The sequence below is a fragment of the Alexandromys fortis genome, unplaced genomic scaffold (assembly GCF_014885135.2).
Source record: "Alexandromys fortis isolate MF-2015 unplaced genomic scaffold, M_Fortis_MF-2015_v1.1 scaffold_60, whole genome shotgun sequence".
NCBI classification, from domain to species: domain Eukaryota; kingdom Metazoa; phylum Chordata; class Mammalia; order Rodentia; family Cricetidae; genus Alexandromys; species Alexandromys fortis.
Genome location: NW_026067946.1, coordinates 2,240,582 through 2,261,221, shown reverse-complemented (window position 1 = coordinate 2,261,221; position 20,640 = coordinate 2,240,582). Strand labels below are relative to the sequence as shown.

Genomic DNA, 20,640 nt, shown 5'->3' with positions numbered 1-20,640 from the left:
TCGCATTGTGGTGACCCCTGGACCATAAAATTATTTAGTTGCTACTTCAAAATTGTAAGTTTACTGCTGTTATAAGTCATGATGCAAACATCTAATATGCAGGGTATATATATCTGATGTGTGACCCCCCCCCCCAAAGGGATCTTGACCCACAGGTTGAGAACCACTGTGTAAAGCGTGTCAAGCTTGCTTGTTCTTTGGAGTTCAGTAAAAATGAAGTCCTTAAGCAAATCTCTTTCTCACTTACCTTAAGATGGATGAGTTCCATCTCTGTCTCCCTAGTCGTGGATGCAGATGGTCCACCAATTAGACACAACTGTTGTGGAGAGGGTGGCAGACAAAATATACACTGTAAAGTGCAGGCTCCAAGGCTATGGTCACCAAGGGACAGACATCAGTGTAAGCTTTTAAATCCTAAGGAAAAGTAATTGCAGATTTTGTCATTCCCACCCAAATCATTCTGACAGTTAAGACCAGCAACCAACAAGATGTAGACAAGAGGTCTACATCTAAGACAGACATCTAAAGTACCACATCTAAGGCTGACTACTGGTAATATATAAGAAAATTCTCTCTCAAATTAATATTTAAGGTCTGGACTGCCTGGTATACTTAAAAAGCAGCAGGTTTTTTTTTTTTTTTTTTTTTTTTTGCTTTGTTTTTCTTGTTTCCTCGTTTCTCTGAAGGACAACAGGTCTTTAATGTTATATAGCAGGAAGAATATAATGCTCAGTTTTAGGTTTTTGTTCACAGAGGTACTGTAAGTGTGTGAAGGGCTGGCTGGACAGGTGACACCCGGGCAGAGATCACTTGGCCTGGAAGCAGGATATATGAAGGCAGGCAAAACTCGGCGGGTATTTTCAGCTGCTGTAAAACATACACCATGAGCTTGGCATTCCCAGCATTTTACTGTGCTGTCCTGCTGCTAAGGAATACTGAGTCGTACGCCTATTTCCGTACCAAGAGCAGCAACTCTGCCCTCGTTAGCAGCAACCCCCAGCCCTCTGGAAAGCCCTCTTCTGTTTTCTGTGTCTATGACTTTAAAACTTTGATTTTTACCAATCTGGTAAACAGAATCCCCTGAACTCAACAAGGGCAGTTATTCATGCCACAAATTCAGGAGAACCTGAACCTTAACAGGCAAAACATGCATGACTGTCTCTTTATTCACCCCCATATGGACTTGGCAATGCAGTCCACTTCTGTATCTAAGGACTGTGGATCAAAACCACAGAGAAGCTGCATCTGGACTGAACATGTGTGGATGCTTCTTTCATTGTTCATTTCATGATACAGCATAACAATTACACAAAGCTTAGTTGTATTAGGGGACATATCTTCTATAAGGGAGTTACATACATGGAAGGCCATGTGACAACTGTATGTGAACACTATACCACTTCATACATGGAACTTGAGTCTTCACAGATTCTGGTACTAGTGTGGCTCCTGGAACCAATCTCCCATGGGCAGTGGGTAAGTGTCCTGTCTCTCTGAGAACCAACAAATGGCAAGAACTAGTTTAGTGGGGGCAGAAAGTAAGACTGCCCTCACAGGACTTACGTTCTGACTGACTGTCCTTCACACAACCCACAGGCTACAACATGGCAAGTTTGCAGTTCTGGTCGATGGCAGTGGCTGCACACGTTTCCTATCTGTAGCCTAGTTCCAGCAGCAGGATGCTCAACTACGCTATCTTCTTTGTAGTAGTTATGGTCGATATTCAGATGATGGATAAAAGAGCAGTTGAGCCTACTCATATGTCAGCCTTCTCGGTGTGTCTAGTAGTTAACATCTGATGTTTTATACTACAGGAACTACTATTAGCAAATTTACACTTTAGGCTTGCTAGTATCTTTAGCATAACCTTGTAAACATACAAAGCCATGAAATTATACACCTTGATATTATTTTATGTGGAAAATGAACTTTATCAAGTAAATATCATGTTGGAGGGAACTGGCAAGATGGCTCAGGGGACAAGGGTGCTTTCTGTGTAAGCCTGGCAAGCTGAGTTCAACCTCCAGGAGCCATGTAAGGCACGGGAAAGGAAAGACTCTATGCAGTTGTCCCCACAATGCTCCAGCATCGCAGTATACCACTCCCCATACATCATGCAAACATACACTATTATATTTCAAAAGCTTTAAAAAATCATGGGAGGTAAGCCAGATGCAACAGTGGTGAGATCACAATTTAAAAGTCCACATACAGCTATTAGAGAGAGGGAGTCCTTCCCATACGCTGTAATGACCAGGTCAGTCTTCACACACACAGTAATACCAGAACAACCTGTGAACTCCTCTGACCAGTCAGTAGAGAAAATCGTTTGGTCAGATGACTGTCACCTCCTCCATTTGTACAGAGCCCCAGAACATGCTCAGACTGCCCCTACACACCCGTATCTGCTTCACTGGAATAGCCCTGTAAAGGAGTTCTCAAAGTGCATACAGGCACAGGGCTAGCTCCACCAAGCAAACACGACGCACTCTCTCAGTATCATCTGTACACAGCTACAGACTTTGCAAAGACAATACTCCTACTCCTCGGCTGCTGCAGTCATGCCCATGCACTGACAACTACTTAACCAAATGACCCGAGTGAAGTGGGAAGCCTGCTGACAATGTCACAGCCACTGCTGCAGGAATGGGATGTGTACCTCTCGGTCTCTCCTCACGTGAAGACATTTCAAATGTGCAGCGGAAGTACCTGGGAAAACAGAAATGCAGGAAGAAGCCAGCACCGTACCCACTCAATCTAGAAACAGAGACCACAGAACTCAAGGATCACACAGTTAGGATTTTATTTGTCAGATTACAGTGGCTCAGAGATGGCTTTCTAGAAGGCAAAGCACACACACTTACTTTAGCCAAGTCCTTTCTGTTTACTCTAAGGCACCCTCTAGTGTTTGGAAAGCTCCAGGCTTCTTAAGATCCTGGTGGAGGAGCCAGCATTGGGCCAGGATCTTCCAAAACAAAAATACTTTTGCTCCATCCATGTGTCAGGAAAAATCAGGACTATGTAACCATAATTCATATTTGAAATCCATGCTATGATTATCTGTCTCTTCACCCTCGCTTCCAGTTACCTTCTGTTATTTACTCCTGGGCTGCTTTCAGAAGACTAAGACTCCGTTAAAGAAAAGAAGCATATGATGCCTATAGGGGTTTCAATTGCACAAACGAGAAATATACTTAAAGAACATTACCATGTAACCTACTTTGCTTTTGTTGAAGTTACTGGTAATTAGTACATCCTTCCTAAAGTATACGCTTAAATCTGTTATATTTGGGAATCAGAATTTTTGAACTTTATATATTTTAAGATCTGACCTGAACTGGGAGTTTGCTGATTGCCCTGCTCAGTGTCAGGTGGAGATAGTGGTTAAGTGCCGCCACGAGGCTGGAGGTGGCTCTGGAGAAGACGATACAAAGGGACTCTGGAGGCTTACAGGACACGGCTCTGTATAAACTTACTCTCAGGTGCCTTTGAAAAATGACTTGTCTTTTCAGCTAATGCCTTTAGGTGTCTGTCCCCACATTCTATTTCTGAAGCTGCGACAGCGCAGTGAGGAACAAAGGCAACCTATACCTTTGCTAACGACAACCTCACAGTCGTGAGCAGGAGCCCGTAAGCGAAGGTCGGATCAGCTATTACTATATTCTTAGAGTACGATGAAATCTGGTATTCAATTGTTCTTAAATTTAATCTGCATGAACTGCATTTACACAAATGACTAATTTGTCACCCAATATGCCATACAGCTTCTCTGCCTGAGACTGCAAATAAGGGGAAAAGACTGGTCATGTAAAATGATTTTAAACGGCTACATTTATAATTGGCTTCAACTTGAAGATATCTACAATTGAAGGGAGCAGGGCACAGCATTTTTAAAGTGCAACACATACTCTTTTGGCTCAGTATGAAAAATTATATAGCTGGAAATTACTGCAGTCAGTTCTCCCAGAACAAGTTGTGAAAAGCTGTTTGTATAGCCAGACGACAGATTTTAAACTGAAGAACACTGAAAAGTCATTTTAAGTGAGCATGTAAAATACAATTACAAATGAAGTCAGCATAGGAGAGGTAGCGTAAGTAAAGTCAAATAAATACTATATACAGTAACATATAAAATTCAGCTTATAAAAATTAAAAAGAACATTCCAAAATAGTCATTTTCCTTGCTTTTGAGGATTTCACAAAAAATTAAAATTCAGACCTAGAGTACCTGCAAAGATTTCCCAAATGTTATGAATTACTGTCAATGCTTTTTGCCAAAACCTCTCTGATCTGCCGGTCCAGTTCACTGATTATCCGGTCTTCGTGGTTATACACACCGGTTCTCATCAGAGTGTCCCTTTCTTCTATCAGCCGAGTCAGATAGTCATCCAGGCCGTCTTCTGGCGCGGAGCCCCGCGGGCTGCCCAGCTTACCACCTGCAATCTCTCTGCAATCCTGGTACTGCTTCTGCTCTTGCTGCCTTAACCTGAGGAGTCAAGAACAAACGCCACTCTAGCAGACAAAAAAACTATTTTAGTCTTCCTAATAGCACTATTTAAAAGCAAGGTAGTTCACAGGTTTTACTAGAGTTTTCAGGAAGAACAAAAACTAATAATTACCACTTGACTGGTCAGAAGTGATACATTTATAAAAACACAGTTGTGTCTGCACTTAGAGAATGCAGGGAAACCGTAAGGCATAGTGCAACATGCCCAAAGCCCTGCATCTGCCAGGGAGACCACAAATTCCAGTCAGCCTGGACTGCACAGCAAGATGGGTTCAAACATAAAAGCAAGGGGTTGGGACATAGCTCACTGTCAATGGGACAGCACTTGTCTGTCATTTAAGTCCCTTGGTTCAGCTCCTGACACTTAAAACAAACAAAACGCAAACACAGACACCATGAAAACCATAGAAGTTATATATCTGCATAAAGAAGAAAATAATAATGATCTTCAATTTTATCCAGAAAATAAAAATGAATATTTTGTTCCCAATTAAGATGCATCTATCTACTTCATTTAAAAATATTTATTTTTAATTATCTGTGACATTTGTGTCTGAGTGTGGGGCGTACAGGAGTTCAGTTGCCAGTTGCCATCAGAAGGTGTCAGACGGCTGGAGCTGGAGTTACAGGTAGTTGTGGGCCATCTGAAGTGGTGCTGGGAGCAAACTCAGGTCCTCTGGAAAGGCAGTGTGCACACTGGAGACCACTGGGCCCTCTCTCTGGCCCCAGACCATTGCACTGATACTCTATATGCAGTGCTTCGTCTTATCTTTTCACTTTTACCTCAACTATTGACTTTGCACGGCTGGTCTTCTAAAGCGTTTCTTAGTGCTTGATCCATCACCGAAATGGATCATTTAATCCTTTACTCTGTGTCTTTAGTTGTAACTCAACCTTTGCTATCTGAACACAGCATTTTCTTTAAATTTACTCATTAAATAGCTACTTATGCCAAACAATCTTGGGGCACAAACCTTCAAAACAATTTAAAAAGCGCTATGCTATGTGTGAAACAATATTTTGGTAAATGAGGACTGATATTTTTCTATGAAATTTGTAGATAATACAAAAATGCATCTTACTTTTTTTTTTTTTTTGATTATTAAAGACAGGGTTTCTCCGTAGCTTTTGGTTTCTGTCCTGGAACTAGCTCTTGTAGACCAGGCTGGCCTCGAACTCACAGAGATCCACCTGCCTCTGCCTCCCGAGTGCTGCGATTAAAGGCGTGCGCCACCACCGCCCAGCCTGCATCTTACTCTTTAAAGATGCTTTATATCACATCAATACAAACATGTGCACATGTGTATTTGTTCAGTACCCTCCTTAATTCAGGAAGACCAAACTGAGGCTGTCACATCAGACCCGTGTTAGTGACAAAGGAATACTTGTGACAACAGGTACCTGTTCAGTTCGTTCCGTATGTCCAGCAGCTCCTGCTGCTCAGTTTTCACCATCTCTTTCTCCTCAGCAGCCAGGTAACGCAGCCGCATCTGCTCCAACTCCTCTTGCTGCTTTTTAAGGCGAGCCATTTGACTTTCTTGCTCCCTCTTAAAAGAAAAGAAAAGCTGGCTTGTATCACCGGGAATGCGCCCATTTCTATGACTTGGACTCGGGAAAGGTCGATATGCTGCCAATTCTGGGTCACATGATACTTAGAAATGCCCCACTTCTCTCCTGATAATCTTTCTATCCGTCTCTCTTTTTGACATCATAAAGCATGGCCAATGAGGATGGGGGTTTGCTGAACCGTTACAGTGTCTAAGACTGAGGTAGGAGCAGCTGCTTGTCAGCACAACAGATTGCAGGACCTGCATCTGTGAGCATCTAGGATCCACGCCTATGCACCACTGTGTCTTCAGAACGTTGGCAACAGTCTCTGATCATTAAACCCAAGAAGTTTGGTTAACTATTTTCTTTTCTCCAGGCTCATATGAAAACCCAAGCTCATATTCTTTTTTTCAAACAAAACTGGGATCAAATGATATACCTTAATTGCATTTAAAAAATTAACAATGAAAGAAATGTAATACTCTATAGGATGAAGATAGTCCATGATTTATAAGGGAGAATCTACCATAAGAGTGCTTCAATAAGAGCCTGTACAATGTAATATGGAGCTTCTAAGTCCACCCACTTATTTCTCTATAGACGAGTGCTATTCTTTCCTTAGGGCAGTTCACACAGACAGCAGGAGCAACATGGCATCCTTCGTGTGTGTGTGTTGTCTTATTGTTGTTTTGATAAAGGATATTACTATGTAGCTCTGGCTAACCTGAAGCTCAAGAAATACTAGTTGACTATGTTGCTCCTCCTCTCTCCTGCTTACACTCACTGTGGCAAGGCCTCACTAACTTGCCCAGGCTGGTCTTGCAATCATCTTCCTGCCTCATCATCGCGAGGAGTTGGGATTACAGCTCTATGCCACCAGGCTTACCTGGATATATTTTTTTAAATGTTTTACGTGCTGAAGTGATACAGATTAATAACAAATGTTAAAATTCAGGGTAATGGTATTCATAAGAAAGCAGGAAGACACAGCTAAGGAAGGCACAACCTAGAAAAAAAGAGCAGCTCGGTGTGGAAAGCGCTGATGCCAAGCCAAAGCGTGCGCACTGGCACTACCATCCTCTACATTAAATGCCAGGCATGGCGCTGTGCCACAGTGCTGGGAAGCTGGAGAGAGGAGGATCCCAGGGGTTCACCAATAGCCGGGCTAGCCAGCTGGTGAGCCCCAAGGTCACTGAGACACCCTGTTTCAATAGAAATGAAATGGAGAACAATCGAGGCAGACGTACGTGTGACCTGAGCTTTGACAGGTGCACCCATAAACGCATGTTAGAGAAGTTATTTTAAGAAAGGAAAATGACATGGGCAGACACACAGTAAAGATTCTCTCCAGTGGGGAGGAGGTGAGAGCGTTGTTGATTTTCACTTCTACATTACCGAGTGTGGCATCTACACTTGTCTGAGCCAGCGTTCTCACTGCGTAGTCTCACTAGAGTCCTGTCTAGCCTGGCACTTGTGCTGACTGATTCTATTGCCTCTGCCTCCAGAATGCTTGGATTACACATATACATATATGCCACTATAACTGACAAAATCTGCATAACGAGAAAAAGTATGACTAAAAGGAGAAAAAAACAAACCCAGACGCTGACTATTTAACTTCAGGCTCCTGAAGTTGTTCATAAAATGAACTTCTTAACACCATCCAACTTGAAACATTTTTATTCTAAAACATACCAAAAATCTTTGAAATGCCTTGAATTTTAAAGCAAGCATGCCATACTGTTAATAATTACATATGCCTGCAAAAACAAGGGCTAGGGCAAACGCTTCCCACTGCCAGGTGCTCTGGGTTAAAGGCTCCTCAATCAAGTGAGTATAATCTTTATTTTGCCCTGCCTGCCTATAAATCCAGAAAGGAGATGTAAACATGCATACACCAGACTAAACAGCGGCTACAAAGTGGCCACTACTTACTCTCCCACTCACACATACCATCCAAGTCTGTGGGAAAAACGCAGAACTAAACTAAGGAGCTCAAGTCAAGTTTTCTGAAAATAACCCAGAGCTGACAAGTCAGTAGGAGGGCCTGGATGGTTTCAAGACACAGTTTTTAACCAAGACTTGGACCTCCAACTGTTTTCTTAAACAAAGATTTACATCCCCATCCTTGGCTAAATTACTTATAAATTAATCAAATTAATTACTCCGAGTGGATACGCAGGAGGCTGGACAAGATAGTGCTGATGTCAGCCGATGAAGTCTGCGTTGCTTTAACTAAATATATTGGCTTAGTTTTAAACACATCTACTGTGCACAAATATGGTAAGGGACCCACGTGCTACTAAATAAAGTCTTAGCTCTGTTTCCTGTCCTGGGAACAAACATATAAGAGTTTTAAATATGTAACATAGTGAAAATGTTCTATTTTTATGACTAATTCATATTTCATAATAATGATTCACTAATTTTTAAACAATAGCAGCCTTTATTCTACTTACAGTTGACATTTAGGATATAAAGACCGGTGCAGACAATCTTAGGTATTTGCTACTATTCAAGCATTTACTTAGGTACCAGTTTAAAAACAGCTCTACAGCATATTTCCACAAGAGAAAAAAGAAACTAAATTGCCTCTGCAAATCAAACAAGTACTCCTAATGTCCCAAACCCAGAATAAAAGAGTATCATTTCCTTGTTTTTAAATAGGGTCTCATTTCATGTCATATTTATTACAGCTGCCGCCATCAATTACTAAGAAACAAACAAAAAACCTTTAGAAAACTTACAACTTGGATTGAGGCTGAGAATGAGAAGGAAAGTTTTCTTCTAAACAACTGGAGGACTACAGTTTTTTAATTCACAAATTGACTATACTAGGTCACTTCTGAGTAATGGAAATATCTCTTTAAACATTGTTCTGGCAATGGGCACCAAGCATTAGATCTTATTTCCAAGGCTTACCAGCTGGATTTTGTCATTAACATTTATTAACAATCTAAGATATGGCTTTCACCGTCTAATCCGTACTACACGGATTTCTGTGGCCCTCCAGAGGGATTTGATATGACACATTACTGGCAGGGATTACAGCCTCGTGGCTATTCACCAGAGGCAATGTAAAATTAACATGGTACTAATCCAATTTAAACAAAAAAGCTGCACAAACAATTCTCTGAACAAAAGCAGAGAGACACTTCCAATTTTATATTCAACACAAAATAAATGTGTTTTTAATAAAAGAGTTTTATGGAAAAAATTAGAATTTTCACACATATGAAATGTGCCAATTTAATGAAGTTATTAATTTTAATCTCCCGAAACCAGTTAGTGGCATCGCATAATTCACTATGAAGACCCCCAAGGGCTATTGCTTTCCTTAAATTACTGCATCTCAGTATGGTCTGCAAAACATCAGAGGTTCCTAGTGACCTCAAAAGTTGTTTATAATATTGTTTCTAAAGCAGAAAGTTTACAGGATAAGGGATAAAATTAGTCTAAAATAAGAAAGTACTAAACACACTGCACTCACTCAGGGACTGCTATTTTTAAATTAATATTTATTGTGTATGTATCTGCCATGTGTATATGAGATGCATACATGTGAGTAGATACCCATGCCTATGCACGCACATGTGGAGGGCAGAGCAGGGCACCGACTCTCTTCCCCTGGTGTTCTTTGCCTTATATGATGAGACAGGGTATCTCGCTGAACCTGCAGAATTCGCTGTTTTGATTAAGGACTGCTGACCAGCAAGCTCCCAGGAGGGAGTTATCTCCTCCCACCAAAGTTGGGTTCCTGGTACACATGCCATGTCACTTTTTATATGGGTGCTGAGAATGTGAACTCAGGTCCTCACAAGTAGGGCTGGTGTGTTTACCCGCTGTGCCCCCTCCCCAGCTCAAGGTGGTAGCTTTCAGTTTCTTTAATGGACTAAGTTTTGGAGAAATTCAATAGCTTTCTCTTAATAAATTTACAGCAACTCAAGAGAAAGAAACTGAATGTGATAGCCTCTCGTATTAGAAACAAATAAAAAATCATTTTGCCAATTTTTTAAGACAAAGTGAAAATACACAGGAAGAAAGAATGTAAATGTGAAGATCTAGAAGATACCAAAATGTGAGGATGCAGGATTAGCAAAGAGGGGTTTAGGGGGTGGGAAGATTTCATAATCTGGCTTCGTTTTTGTGCCTTTTTTAGGGCGTGTTTTCATGTATGCCTGTGGAGGCCAGAGGTTGACATCAGTGTCTTCCTCAATCATTCTCCATCTTTTTTTTTCTTTGGGATAGAGACTCTCAAAGTGAACCTGGAGCGTGCCAATTTGGCTAGACTAGCTGGCCAGAAGCACCGAGACCTTCCTCTGTGAGCTTCTCCAGGGCTGGGCTAACAGGCGCCCTGCAGCACCTGGCCCTTTTCAGAGGAATGCTGGTGTTAAAGCTCAGGTCGTCATGCTGGCTCGGCAAGCACAGACCAACGGAGCCAACCGCCCTCCCTCCCCAACCCTTTTACTTTTGGGCAGGGTCTCTCATAATCCTGGCGGAACTTGGGCTAGCTATGACTGCACACCTATTCAACAGCCTTTTAGAAGGAGCGACTACATTCCTTTTACACTGCAATATTGAAGAGTCGGGCATTTAGATGTTAAAGCATAACTTACTTATATTTTTAAAAATAACTTCAGTTAACACACACCTTCGATGCCAGCACTTGGGAGGCAGGTGGATCTCTGACTTTTGAGGCTAGCCTGGTCTACAAGAGCTAGTTCCAGGACAGCCAATGCTACACAGAAAAACCCTGTCTTGAAAAACAAAAAACAAACAAAAACCTACTTCAGCCTGATGTGGTGGCTTAATACACATAATCCCAATGACCTGGGAGGCTAAGGCGGCAGCACTGTAAACTCACCGCCAACCTGGGGCAGCTTAGGGAGAGCCCTTTCAGAAGCAGCATGTTACTTTTGCTACTCTCATCAACTCCGTGCTCCCTGTTCCAGAAGGCCTCCTCCCTACATTTAAATGCCAGCTAAGTATCTTGGTATCAATGACTATAAGGCTAGCTGCTTCTTCCTCAAAGATAGTTAGTTTTCATCACAACTGCTCTCGCTAACAGACGATCACACCCTTTTTTTCTACTAGTAGGTGCCAACTCATTTCTTCTGCTTTAGTGCTTTGTGGAAAACCTTGTCAACTATGCACTGAAACTGTAACAAGAAAGAGTTTGGACTTTAGTCTTAGTTTTCCCATACTGTATCTCCGTGAGCCTACATGACAACAGTAAGCCTCATTTCTTCATCTGTAAAATGGGAATATAATCGGCTACCCAGGGATTTTAGAATTAAAAAATGAAAATAAAACAAATCTGAGATTTATTTGGTACAGGGTAGTACTACGCCCTCAGGGAAGAAAAACCACCGTCCCATCAGGTTGCTCCCTAGTCAAGGACTCCCTCGCTTGAGTTCAGATTTTTTAAAAAAAATGTGTATTTTTGGCTACTTAAATACTTCTAAATCTAAAAAACTAAAATGCCCACTCATGTTTGCAAATCTTATGTCCTTCCTCTGCTCCAATTAAGAAAGAGTCTTGTTATGATACCCTGGCTGACCTGAAACTCATTACATAATCCAGACTAGCCTCACACTCCTCCTGCCTCCACCCCCAGAATGCTAGGATTACAGGTATACACTGCATACTTAGCTCCAATCAGCTTCTTTAATTGTATTTCCCAAACCGGAAAACCTTTCCAGAATCTATGGCTGAGCCCTTGGCATCATCTTTCATGAATGATCTTGTTACATTTCTATCACTACAATTAGAGCTCCAAGCGTCTTTACCGGAGATGCCCTGTAAATTGGGTTCTCCTCTGTTTTAAAATGCTTTCTCACTTCGTGATTCTTTGCAGTAACCACTGCAGTCATTACAGCGACTACTACTTTGCTATGTCACAACCAATTTTGCTATTAATACCCTAATGACTCATCTCCATGTGAACTCTACCAGACACCGCCCTAAGTCACAATAAACAATTTTCTCTTCTGTGTGGTGCTCAGGCAATGGTTACAACTGCTTCTTCCTTATTACTAATACTAATTAGCAACAATACTAAATTCTCAGCTCCCTGAGGGTGAGGCCCATGTCTTACTTATGTACATACACTGAGCATGGTGTCTTGATTTAGGAAGACCTTATTACTGTGCAAAATGTCCATGCTAGAGTGCCAGCATTAAAATAATATATTGCTAATTTGAAATGCAAACTGTAAAAAGCTCTAAAATCCAAAATTTTTGAGCTCTAGTGTTCATGATGGCACTACACAAGCATAACACTATAAAAAGGAAAAAATTTACCCTTTGGCTATATAATTACTGTAGAACTGAAACACAAACAGATTAAGTTTACACTTAGGTATATATCCAAGACATCTCATTACACATATGCAAATTATTATAAAATAGGAAAAAAATTCTGAAATCCAAAATATTCCTGGTCCAAACAATGTCAAATAAAAGACACACAACCTGAGTAAGTCCACTTTGTGTACTATCTAATACTTTGATATCTACCTATAATGCATACAATCTGAACACAACGATAAGCTACACTGGCATATGGTCTAGTACTCTTTAATTCCCATATAGTCTAGTAGTACCCTATAAAAAGGTCATAAGTGTTAGCATAATACAACAAAGATATTGAATAGTATTTGATGTAATTTTATGAAAACATACTAAATCTATAAATCTGAAAGACATTATATACCAGGTTTATTCAGAAATAAAGCTGATACATTTTTTAAAGTTGGAGTAAATTAACTATTCATGATCTTTTAATAGGTTCAATTAATTATATTCAAAGTAAGCTCATTCATATGCTCATGGATCTTAAATTTGAAAAAAACTATAGCCCAAATTAAGATACATTTCTCATGAAAATAACTTTCTTGTCTAAGAAGGGAAAATGCCAACAAGGATTTTCAGAAAACTATTAAGTCTTTTAAACCTAAAATTATGCAAAATTTCCCAATGACAGCTATCATAGTTGAATAATTATGTCTTCCTATGAAAATCATTTTAAAATATGCTCTTAAGTGTTAAGAAATGGCAAATTTAGTTTATCCCAAAAGTGTCCCTTTCAGTGAAGCCTAATGAGAATGAGTTCTAAGGGGAATCAGTTGCTTCCAAGTGAAATTAAGTTGCTTATTTCAACAAGACAGCTGACAACTAAGAATAAGAAAGCTTCAGCTTTTAATTGTGAAAAGAGGATTCTGCATATAACACATTAAAAGACAAACCCAAACAGCCCTGATCTTCAACCGCAGCACTGGAGAGGCCACAGAAGACTTCTAACACATAATGTCAAACATGAAACTTACAAAGTAGCCAGGAGAAGACAGAGTCTGCTCTCAACCACATACCTGCTTGAGTCTGGCAAGTTCTTTCAAAGCTCGTCCCCACTGCTGCTTGTAATGCAGTTTAGACTTGGTTGCAGATTCCAACTTTCTTTCAAGTTCAACCTAACAGTGATTAAAATCATATCAAGTGAAACACTATACCACTGTGTGCAATCACTGAAAGATAATATATTCAAAGAGTCGGGCTTAAGAAAAGAGTTTATACAGCATGACATATGACACAGTCTAAAGCTGTTATATAATTTACTATAAATATTATGGCACATGAACATTTTCTTGTTTAAAATATAGTATTATTTTTATTGCCTTGCAGGCTAGACTAAAAAGAACTGAATTAGTCTTAACCTCCAGACAGTTACTATAAATGTATTTAAATGTGTATATTACACAGAGTGAAAATACATTTATTTTTAACAAAAGACAGCTCTGACTGCTAACATTCCTCTTCGGCCTGTGCTCTGATCTCAGAAGGCTGATCTTCCTTTTTGAAGGCCTATGATTAGGTGGGATTCTGTCTTGTAATAAGGAGAGCTGAGATACTTTCTTAACTTTTGGCAAAAACCACAAAACACTGGAAACTGTGCAGTGTTTTATCAGAAAGCAAATTACTAAGAGATGCAAAGTCAAAAATGTAAAAATATTTTAAGAATGTTAAAATAAACCCAAGAGGAAGAAAAATAATGTTCCTTAATAACACACATCTCACTTTTATTTTCTATCTTTCCTGAAATATATAAAGAAAAACACTAAAGTGATTCAATTAAAAAATCTGGTTATTTATGTTTGCAGCAGGCAATCTGTTATGCATGAACTAAAGCCAACTTGGCTATGTTCTGGAATGTACTCACTCAGTGCTAAAAACCATGCACCAAACAAATTCATGCAGCCAGCAGACAGTTTTACTATTAAGTGATAATGTAATAATCTGCTTGAATTACAGTAAAATATTGTTACTCTGAACTAGCTGGCTTTTTAAAAATCAAGTTTAGTTTTTCCCATACATGCAACTCCTGATGTTTTATGAGAAAAACAAAAATGAAGACACTATAAAAATTCTAATGTTGGAAAATTCAGAGCGAAATAAAATGACAGGAAAAGCAGACTGCCAAGTCGCCGTCACAAAAGACCAGAACATTCTCTGCAGTTATATATGACTACTAGGACTGGAGGTCTTTGTGTTTTACAAATCCCTAGTGCCTGGATTCAGATGTGTTGACATTTCCCAACAGACTCAAGCATCTTGAGCTGAATGATATTGCTGAGATTACTGGAGATAATCCCTCCACTTATGCCCATGATTCATACACTTCACTTGGTAATTTAACAACAAGCCGTACCTCAGAGGAGCAGAGACAGTCTCTGAGAGCATGCACATGGGCCTGGACAAGGTCTGCATCCTGAACCAAACCAAGGATGAGGCCTAACGGACCTGCTCCAACAGTAAAAACTAGGCAGTTCTACCAGTTTTGCATAAATATTAAAAAACTCATAATTTTACAGTTATGTATACTAATTGAAAACACATGTGTCATTCTGCATATAGTATTTTTATTCCTAAACTTACTGGGCACAAATTCATTCCTATCAATAATCCCTAATATTTTTTTAAGAATATAGTGCTTGGGGGCTGGAGAGATGGCTCAGAGGTAAAGAACACTGGCTGTTCTTCCAGAGGTCCTGAGTTCAATTCCCAGCAACCACATGGTGGCTCACAACCATCTGTAGTAAGATCTGGTGTCCTCTTTTGTACTGCAGGATACATGCAGGAAGAACCCTGTATCCATAATAAATAAAAATCTAAAAAAAAAAAAAAAGAATATAGTGCTTGTGACTCTAAAGAATTATATGGACCCAATTGCTAGAATAATATATACAGCCCAAAATTTTAGGTTTATATTTAATTTTATTATTTACTAAAACTAAAAAACTAAAATATACTTTCAATACTTCTCTCTCCTCCCTCTAACTGTTCCCATATCCCCTCTACTCCCTCTCATATTCACGACCTCTTTTCTTTTACTGTTTATATGTACATGTGCATGCATGCATGTAGAAAACAACCAGGTGAATCCATTTCATGTTGCTTGTATGTATATGTCTAGGGCTGACCACTTTGTACTGGATAACCAATCTGGGGGACCATCCCTGGGAAAAGTGATCTCTCCCTTTCTTATTAGTCTTTTGGTGCCTACTGTTCTTTGTTTAGGGGTGGGACCCAGCAGGATATTCCCCGCTTCCAAGTTAACATGTCTGTTTATGCTGCCTTTGTTCAGGTTAGGTAGCCACAGTGTTGAGGTGCTTGTGGTTAGGGAAACACGTATCTCATTTTTAGAACACGTATTTTTAGAAGGATAATGTAATATAATTTCAGGGTATTCAGAAGTCAGTTAAAAGCCCTTACTGTTAGTGGCTTCTGGAAGTCTTTTTTTTTTTTTTTTTTTTTTGAGGCAGGGTCTTGCCATGTGGCATCAACTGACCTTGAATTCTTGACCTCTTGCACTAACGGTGCACTACCATCCCTGGCTTGTACCTGTACTTTTACTTAGGGTTTCACTGTTCCAAGACTGAGGTGACACACCATAAGCTAAGTTAAATACCCCCAAAATGAGATAGCTCAGGTCCCAAGTCAACCCAGACTGCAGAAGACAAATCCGCTAGCAGAGGCACAGCATTCCAGGTCTAACTGCTCACAAGGAGCACTTTCAGGGTTCCCTTTTCTACTTCGGTTGCTACTTGTGCAGCCCAAGCTCTCCTCGCTCTGACTATAACAGGGTCTCTCTTGTACCATCCCGGTTTAAATATGCCTGCAAGTCTGCTATCGGCAGCTATTCGCCTAGGATCCAGAGTATAATTTCTGTACTTCCTGCTTAACCTGCTTCTTCAGGACTTCTCACAGACAATCCAGCCATGTTTGTGCCCCTGTGGCCTACGACCCTCCTCACCCAGGTTCCTGGCCTGCCAATCCTTTTTTTCTTTTCTTCTGCTTTCCTAAATCTTAACGCTCATCTCAGATTTTACCTCTATATGAGGTTGTCTTGAAATCTATTACGTATGAAACACAAAATGGTTAGATCAGTCATGGCCATTTATGACTGAGTCATCTCTGAAACCAAGCACCATGATGAAAGGTATAGAACCCAATGCAAAATATGCTTTCTGTCTCTTCTACCTCTCCTATTGGCTCCAAGAGCGGTGACACACAGGATACCACAGTGTTCTTCAGTACTACACAAATTTTAGCAGGATCTACTCATGAGGACTGTGTACAAGGTAAATTTCCCAGGAGTCACAAGAAAACCAGGGCTCAGTACAGCATACCATGCTCACCTCAGCAGCACATATACTACACAGGAACGATACAGAGACGCGTATATGACTCTGTTTTAATGAAGAATTCACCAAGAGGAATTCACCAAGAGTTCCATATTTCTAACATTACTTTATAAAATAAGTAGAATGTCCCTTGAAATGAAGGTTTTATTCAAGGTCAAATATTATAAAAACCAGTTTCATTCAGTAAGCATGAATGCATTATGGAACAACACAAGTTTTGTACAAATTTGAAAATAAAATGTGAAGCTTTAAGGAAGAATAAAAAAAATGCTGACTTTTTTTAATATGTTGATCTTTCAAGCTCTATATGCCCTACTAAAATATACACTTTCCATGTTTTAGTTTTTAAAGCCCCAATAATTTACAAACTATGCAAAGAGTATTTTCTTTCTAGTGAAAGAAAACTCACAAACTTGGGTGCAATGGCTTGCATATATACTTTCAGCAACCAGGACGACCACTAAGTTTGGGGTCAGTCTAGGCTGCTAGACCATCTTGAGGTAAAGTATAAGACCCAGTCTCAAAACAATGAAAAAGGTGGGTGGGGTGTGGGTGCTGTGAGGAGGCTCTGAGGGCAGAAATGCTTGCAGCACAAACCTGACGCTGAGACCAACAGCGCCCAGGAGCTGTGCTCTGGCATCCACACACCCCACGGCATTCACGTGCCTGCCCTCACACACCACACCACAGAAAAGGAACTGAACAAAACAGTCACAAAACTACTTACTTTTGTAATAATAAAAGGAATCATGAATTATTTTGTAAAACTCTATCTTTGTGTTAATTTTAGACTCTTTCAATGAAAATGGATATGCTATGTTAAGAACAGTTAGGCAGGCATGGTGTCACACACCTTTAATCCAGCATTAATAGGGCAAAGGCAGGCAGATCTCTATGAGTTTAAGGCCAGCCACAGCTATAACAGTGATTCTGTCTTTAAAAAGAAAGAAAAAGAAAAGAAAAAGAATAATATTTTCCTCAGACACTGGTAAGTCAGTTGGGACAGATTCCCTGGCTGGCATTTCTATGCTTTTATCTGTTACTATTTCAGAATAAGACGCTGCCCTCTTCTGGTTCCCAAAAGACTTACAAGGAATTTCTAGAAAGGCTAAGAAGTTGTTTTACTGTACACTTGCAGCACGCTGGAAGCAGCTTTGTTCTAACAGACAGCTCACGGCACCACTTCTCCCAACCAACTCCCGGTACTCTTAATACTTAGTGGTTAATGACTCTTGTCTACCTGGAAGTTTATATTTTAAATGAATAAATATTCTAATAAACTTCTAGTTTTATTTTTCAAGCAACAGTTATCTAATTAATAACACTTTAACTGTGGATAAGAAATATGTTTTTTTTTTCCAGAAACGTCTGGAAGGGCTGCGAGAGTAAGCCATTTAGAACTGCTCCTCAAAGGCACACAGGACAAAACTTTTGAGTAGGTCACTGTATTAGGGTCTTTCTCCAAAGAAGCAGGTCATAGGCTCCTCTTCTTTAAAACAAAAGGTCTCTGGCTGTCCTAAAACTCACTCTGTAGATCAGGCTGGCCTTGAACTCTCAAGAGATTCCCCTGCCTCTGCCTCCCGTGTGCTGGGATTAGCGTGCACCACCACATCAAGCCTGTTCATATCCTCTTAAAGTTGGATTTCTTTTTGAAATGTAAAGATTCCTTACTCTTCTAATTAAAACCCTTGAATAATATTATCCCATCATTTACTTTTATGTTTTTTGTTTTGAAAATATGATTTACACTTTTTTTTTCATTTTAAATAAAATCATTTCTTCTACTTAACTCACAAATAAAAACACAAAGCCACTTAAGGAAGCCATTCCAGCATCTGCCCAGTCACAGGCTCCATCTCCGCCAACTGCTCTGCAGTTCAAACGGCCACTCGGAAGTCATGCAGCCTCGCTGAGGGCTTCACTCTTTCACCATCAAGTCAATTCTCACTCACTTATCAACCACAGAAAGGAACTCTGATGAAAGTCAAGCCTGAAGGAAAAGTTAGCTTTCTATCCTTTCACGGCCCACGCACCCTTTGCTTGCACTCCGGCCCTCATCATTTCAAACTTGTCATAAAACATAAAGTGACAGCAATGTTAAAAGATAGATTTTAAATAAATAAGTAGAAAATGCCCAGGTTCTATGCTAAGCACTTTGTTCATTTTATTACCCTGTTTAAAAATATGAAATAAATAGGAGAAGCTATCCACCGTGACACAGCTAAGTAGCTGGGCCAGAATGTGAGACAGTCTCACGGTTATGTGTCCAAGATGGTGACTGCCGTTATGCACGACTTAGAACGACCTAACTCCCTTCATGGCTTTCGCAGCCAGTGTTTTAAACCTACCTGGTACACGCTACACTCTAGGCTGGCCGTCTTTCTAAGTTCTAGAGAGTTCTCGCCTTAGCGCCTCTGAAGGAGCTCCCTGGACAACTTCTCACAGCTCTCTGCATTGCTGCTTCCTCCTCTTCTCAGATCTCAATGAATATTGCCCACCTTTGGATGGCTGTTGGATATTCACAGTCTTTTAAAAACTATTTTATGGGGCTGGAGAGATGGCTCAGTAGTTAAGAGCTCTTGCAGCTCTTCCAGGGGACCTAAATTCAGTTCCTAGCACCTGTGACTCCAGCTCTGAGGGATAAGATACCCTCTCTGACTTCAGTGGGTACCTGCACATTCATGGTATACACTTAGGCGTGCGTGTGTATGTATACACATTAACGCTCAGGCGTGCGTGTGTATGTATACACATTAACGCTCAATCTGATAAAATAGTGTATATGTGCACGCATGAATACCAGTACCCGCATGCGGAAGCCAAAGGAAAGCTTGCAGTAGTCATTTCTGTCCCTCCTCGAGCTTGAACTCAGGTGATCAGGCACCTTCTTCCACTGTGTCATCCTGGTGTCCTGAATCCATACTTGGTAAAGCCTAGCCACTGCACATTCTGTTTATGGGGGATGGCAGGCACGACTACATCTGAACCACAGAACAAAGTAGGATGAGTGTTCTTCCTTCTAAGCTAAAGGCGTGGGAATGTGAGTATATGCTCTGTGAATGGTCCTGTGCAGGACATCGAAGCCAGAAAGCATAGACACAGAGCAGTCACAAAAACCACGACACTGAAGTTCAGCACTAGAGATCAGACCCTAAACATACCAACAGCAGGGGCAGCTGAGGAGACTGGGACAGGACACTGGCTGGACTGAGCCTCTAAACACACCGACTCACATTTTGGATATGGTTCTTTCACATTTGACAGGTTTTTTTTTTTTTTTGACATTTCTCTATGTAGCCCTGGCTGTTCTGGAACTCTCTATGTAGATCAGACCAGCCCCGAACTCGCAGAGATCACCTGTCTCTGCCTCCCAAGGGCTGGGATTAAAGGAATGAGCCATTACTACCCAGCCCTGAGAGTTTTTGAATTCCTTTATCCCCACAGTAGTCAGTTCTGTTCACAACTCAACATTCTATTCATGCAAGCACCACCAACTCAACCCATGTCACACATCTTGCATTCCCTGAAGAGGGCAGCACAGTGTATACACACGGATCACCAGTGACTTCTTAAGTTGGTCACTGGAGCTAGTTACGCAGACAAGAGTTGACACAGGTACCTTTTCCAAGGTGAGGAGATTTATTTCTGACTGCAGCCGTATTTCTGGTTTGTTGCTTTGTTGATCCTTGAACTGGTGGAACTCTTTTTCCAAAATCTTGTACTTATTTTCAGCATCATTAAGCTGTATGTACAGAGAAAGTATATTAGCACCATAATATGTAGCTGTTTGAAGGCAATCATAAGCAAATCTTGACACTGTACAACCTGATTAACAGTGTTATTATTATTCTAAAACATGTTATGGTAGAACATTTGCAAAACTCAT

General features: G+C 40.4%; 1 protein-coding gene across 1 annotated transcript in view; it reads right to left on the bottom strand.

Annotated features, from left to right (window-relative positions):
- Positions 1–2,779: 2,779 nt before the first annotated feature.
- The window catches only part of Cep120 (centrosomal protein 120), a 56,417-nt gene continuing 38,556 nt past the window's right edge, over positions 2,780–20,640 (bottom strand). Inside the window, exons 18-21 of the mRNA XM_050149271.1 lie at positions 20,374–20,496; positions 13,425–13,523; positions 5,909–6,054; positions 2,780–4,486 (exon numbers count right to left, since the gene is read on the bottom strand). Coding sequence (XP_050005228.1) covers positions 4,249–4,486; positions 5,909–6,054; positions 13,425–13,523; positions 20,374–20,496 — 606 coding nt within the window. The 3' untranslated portion in view covers positions 2,780–4,248. The remainder of the gene's footprint in view (positions 4,487–5,908; positions 6,055–13,424; positions 13,524–20,373; positions 20,497–20,640) is intronic.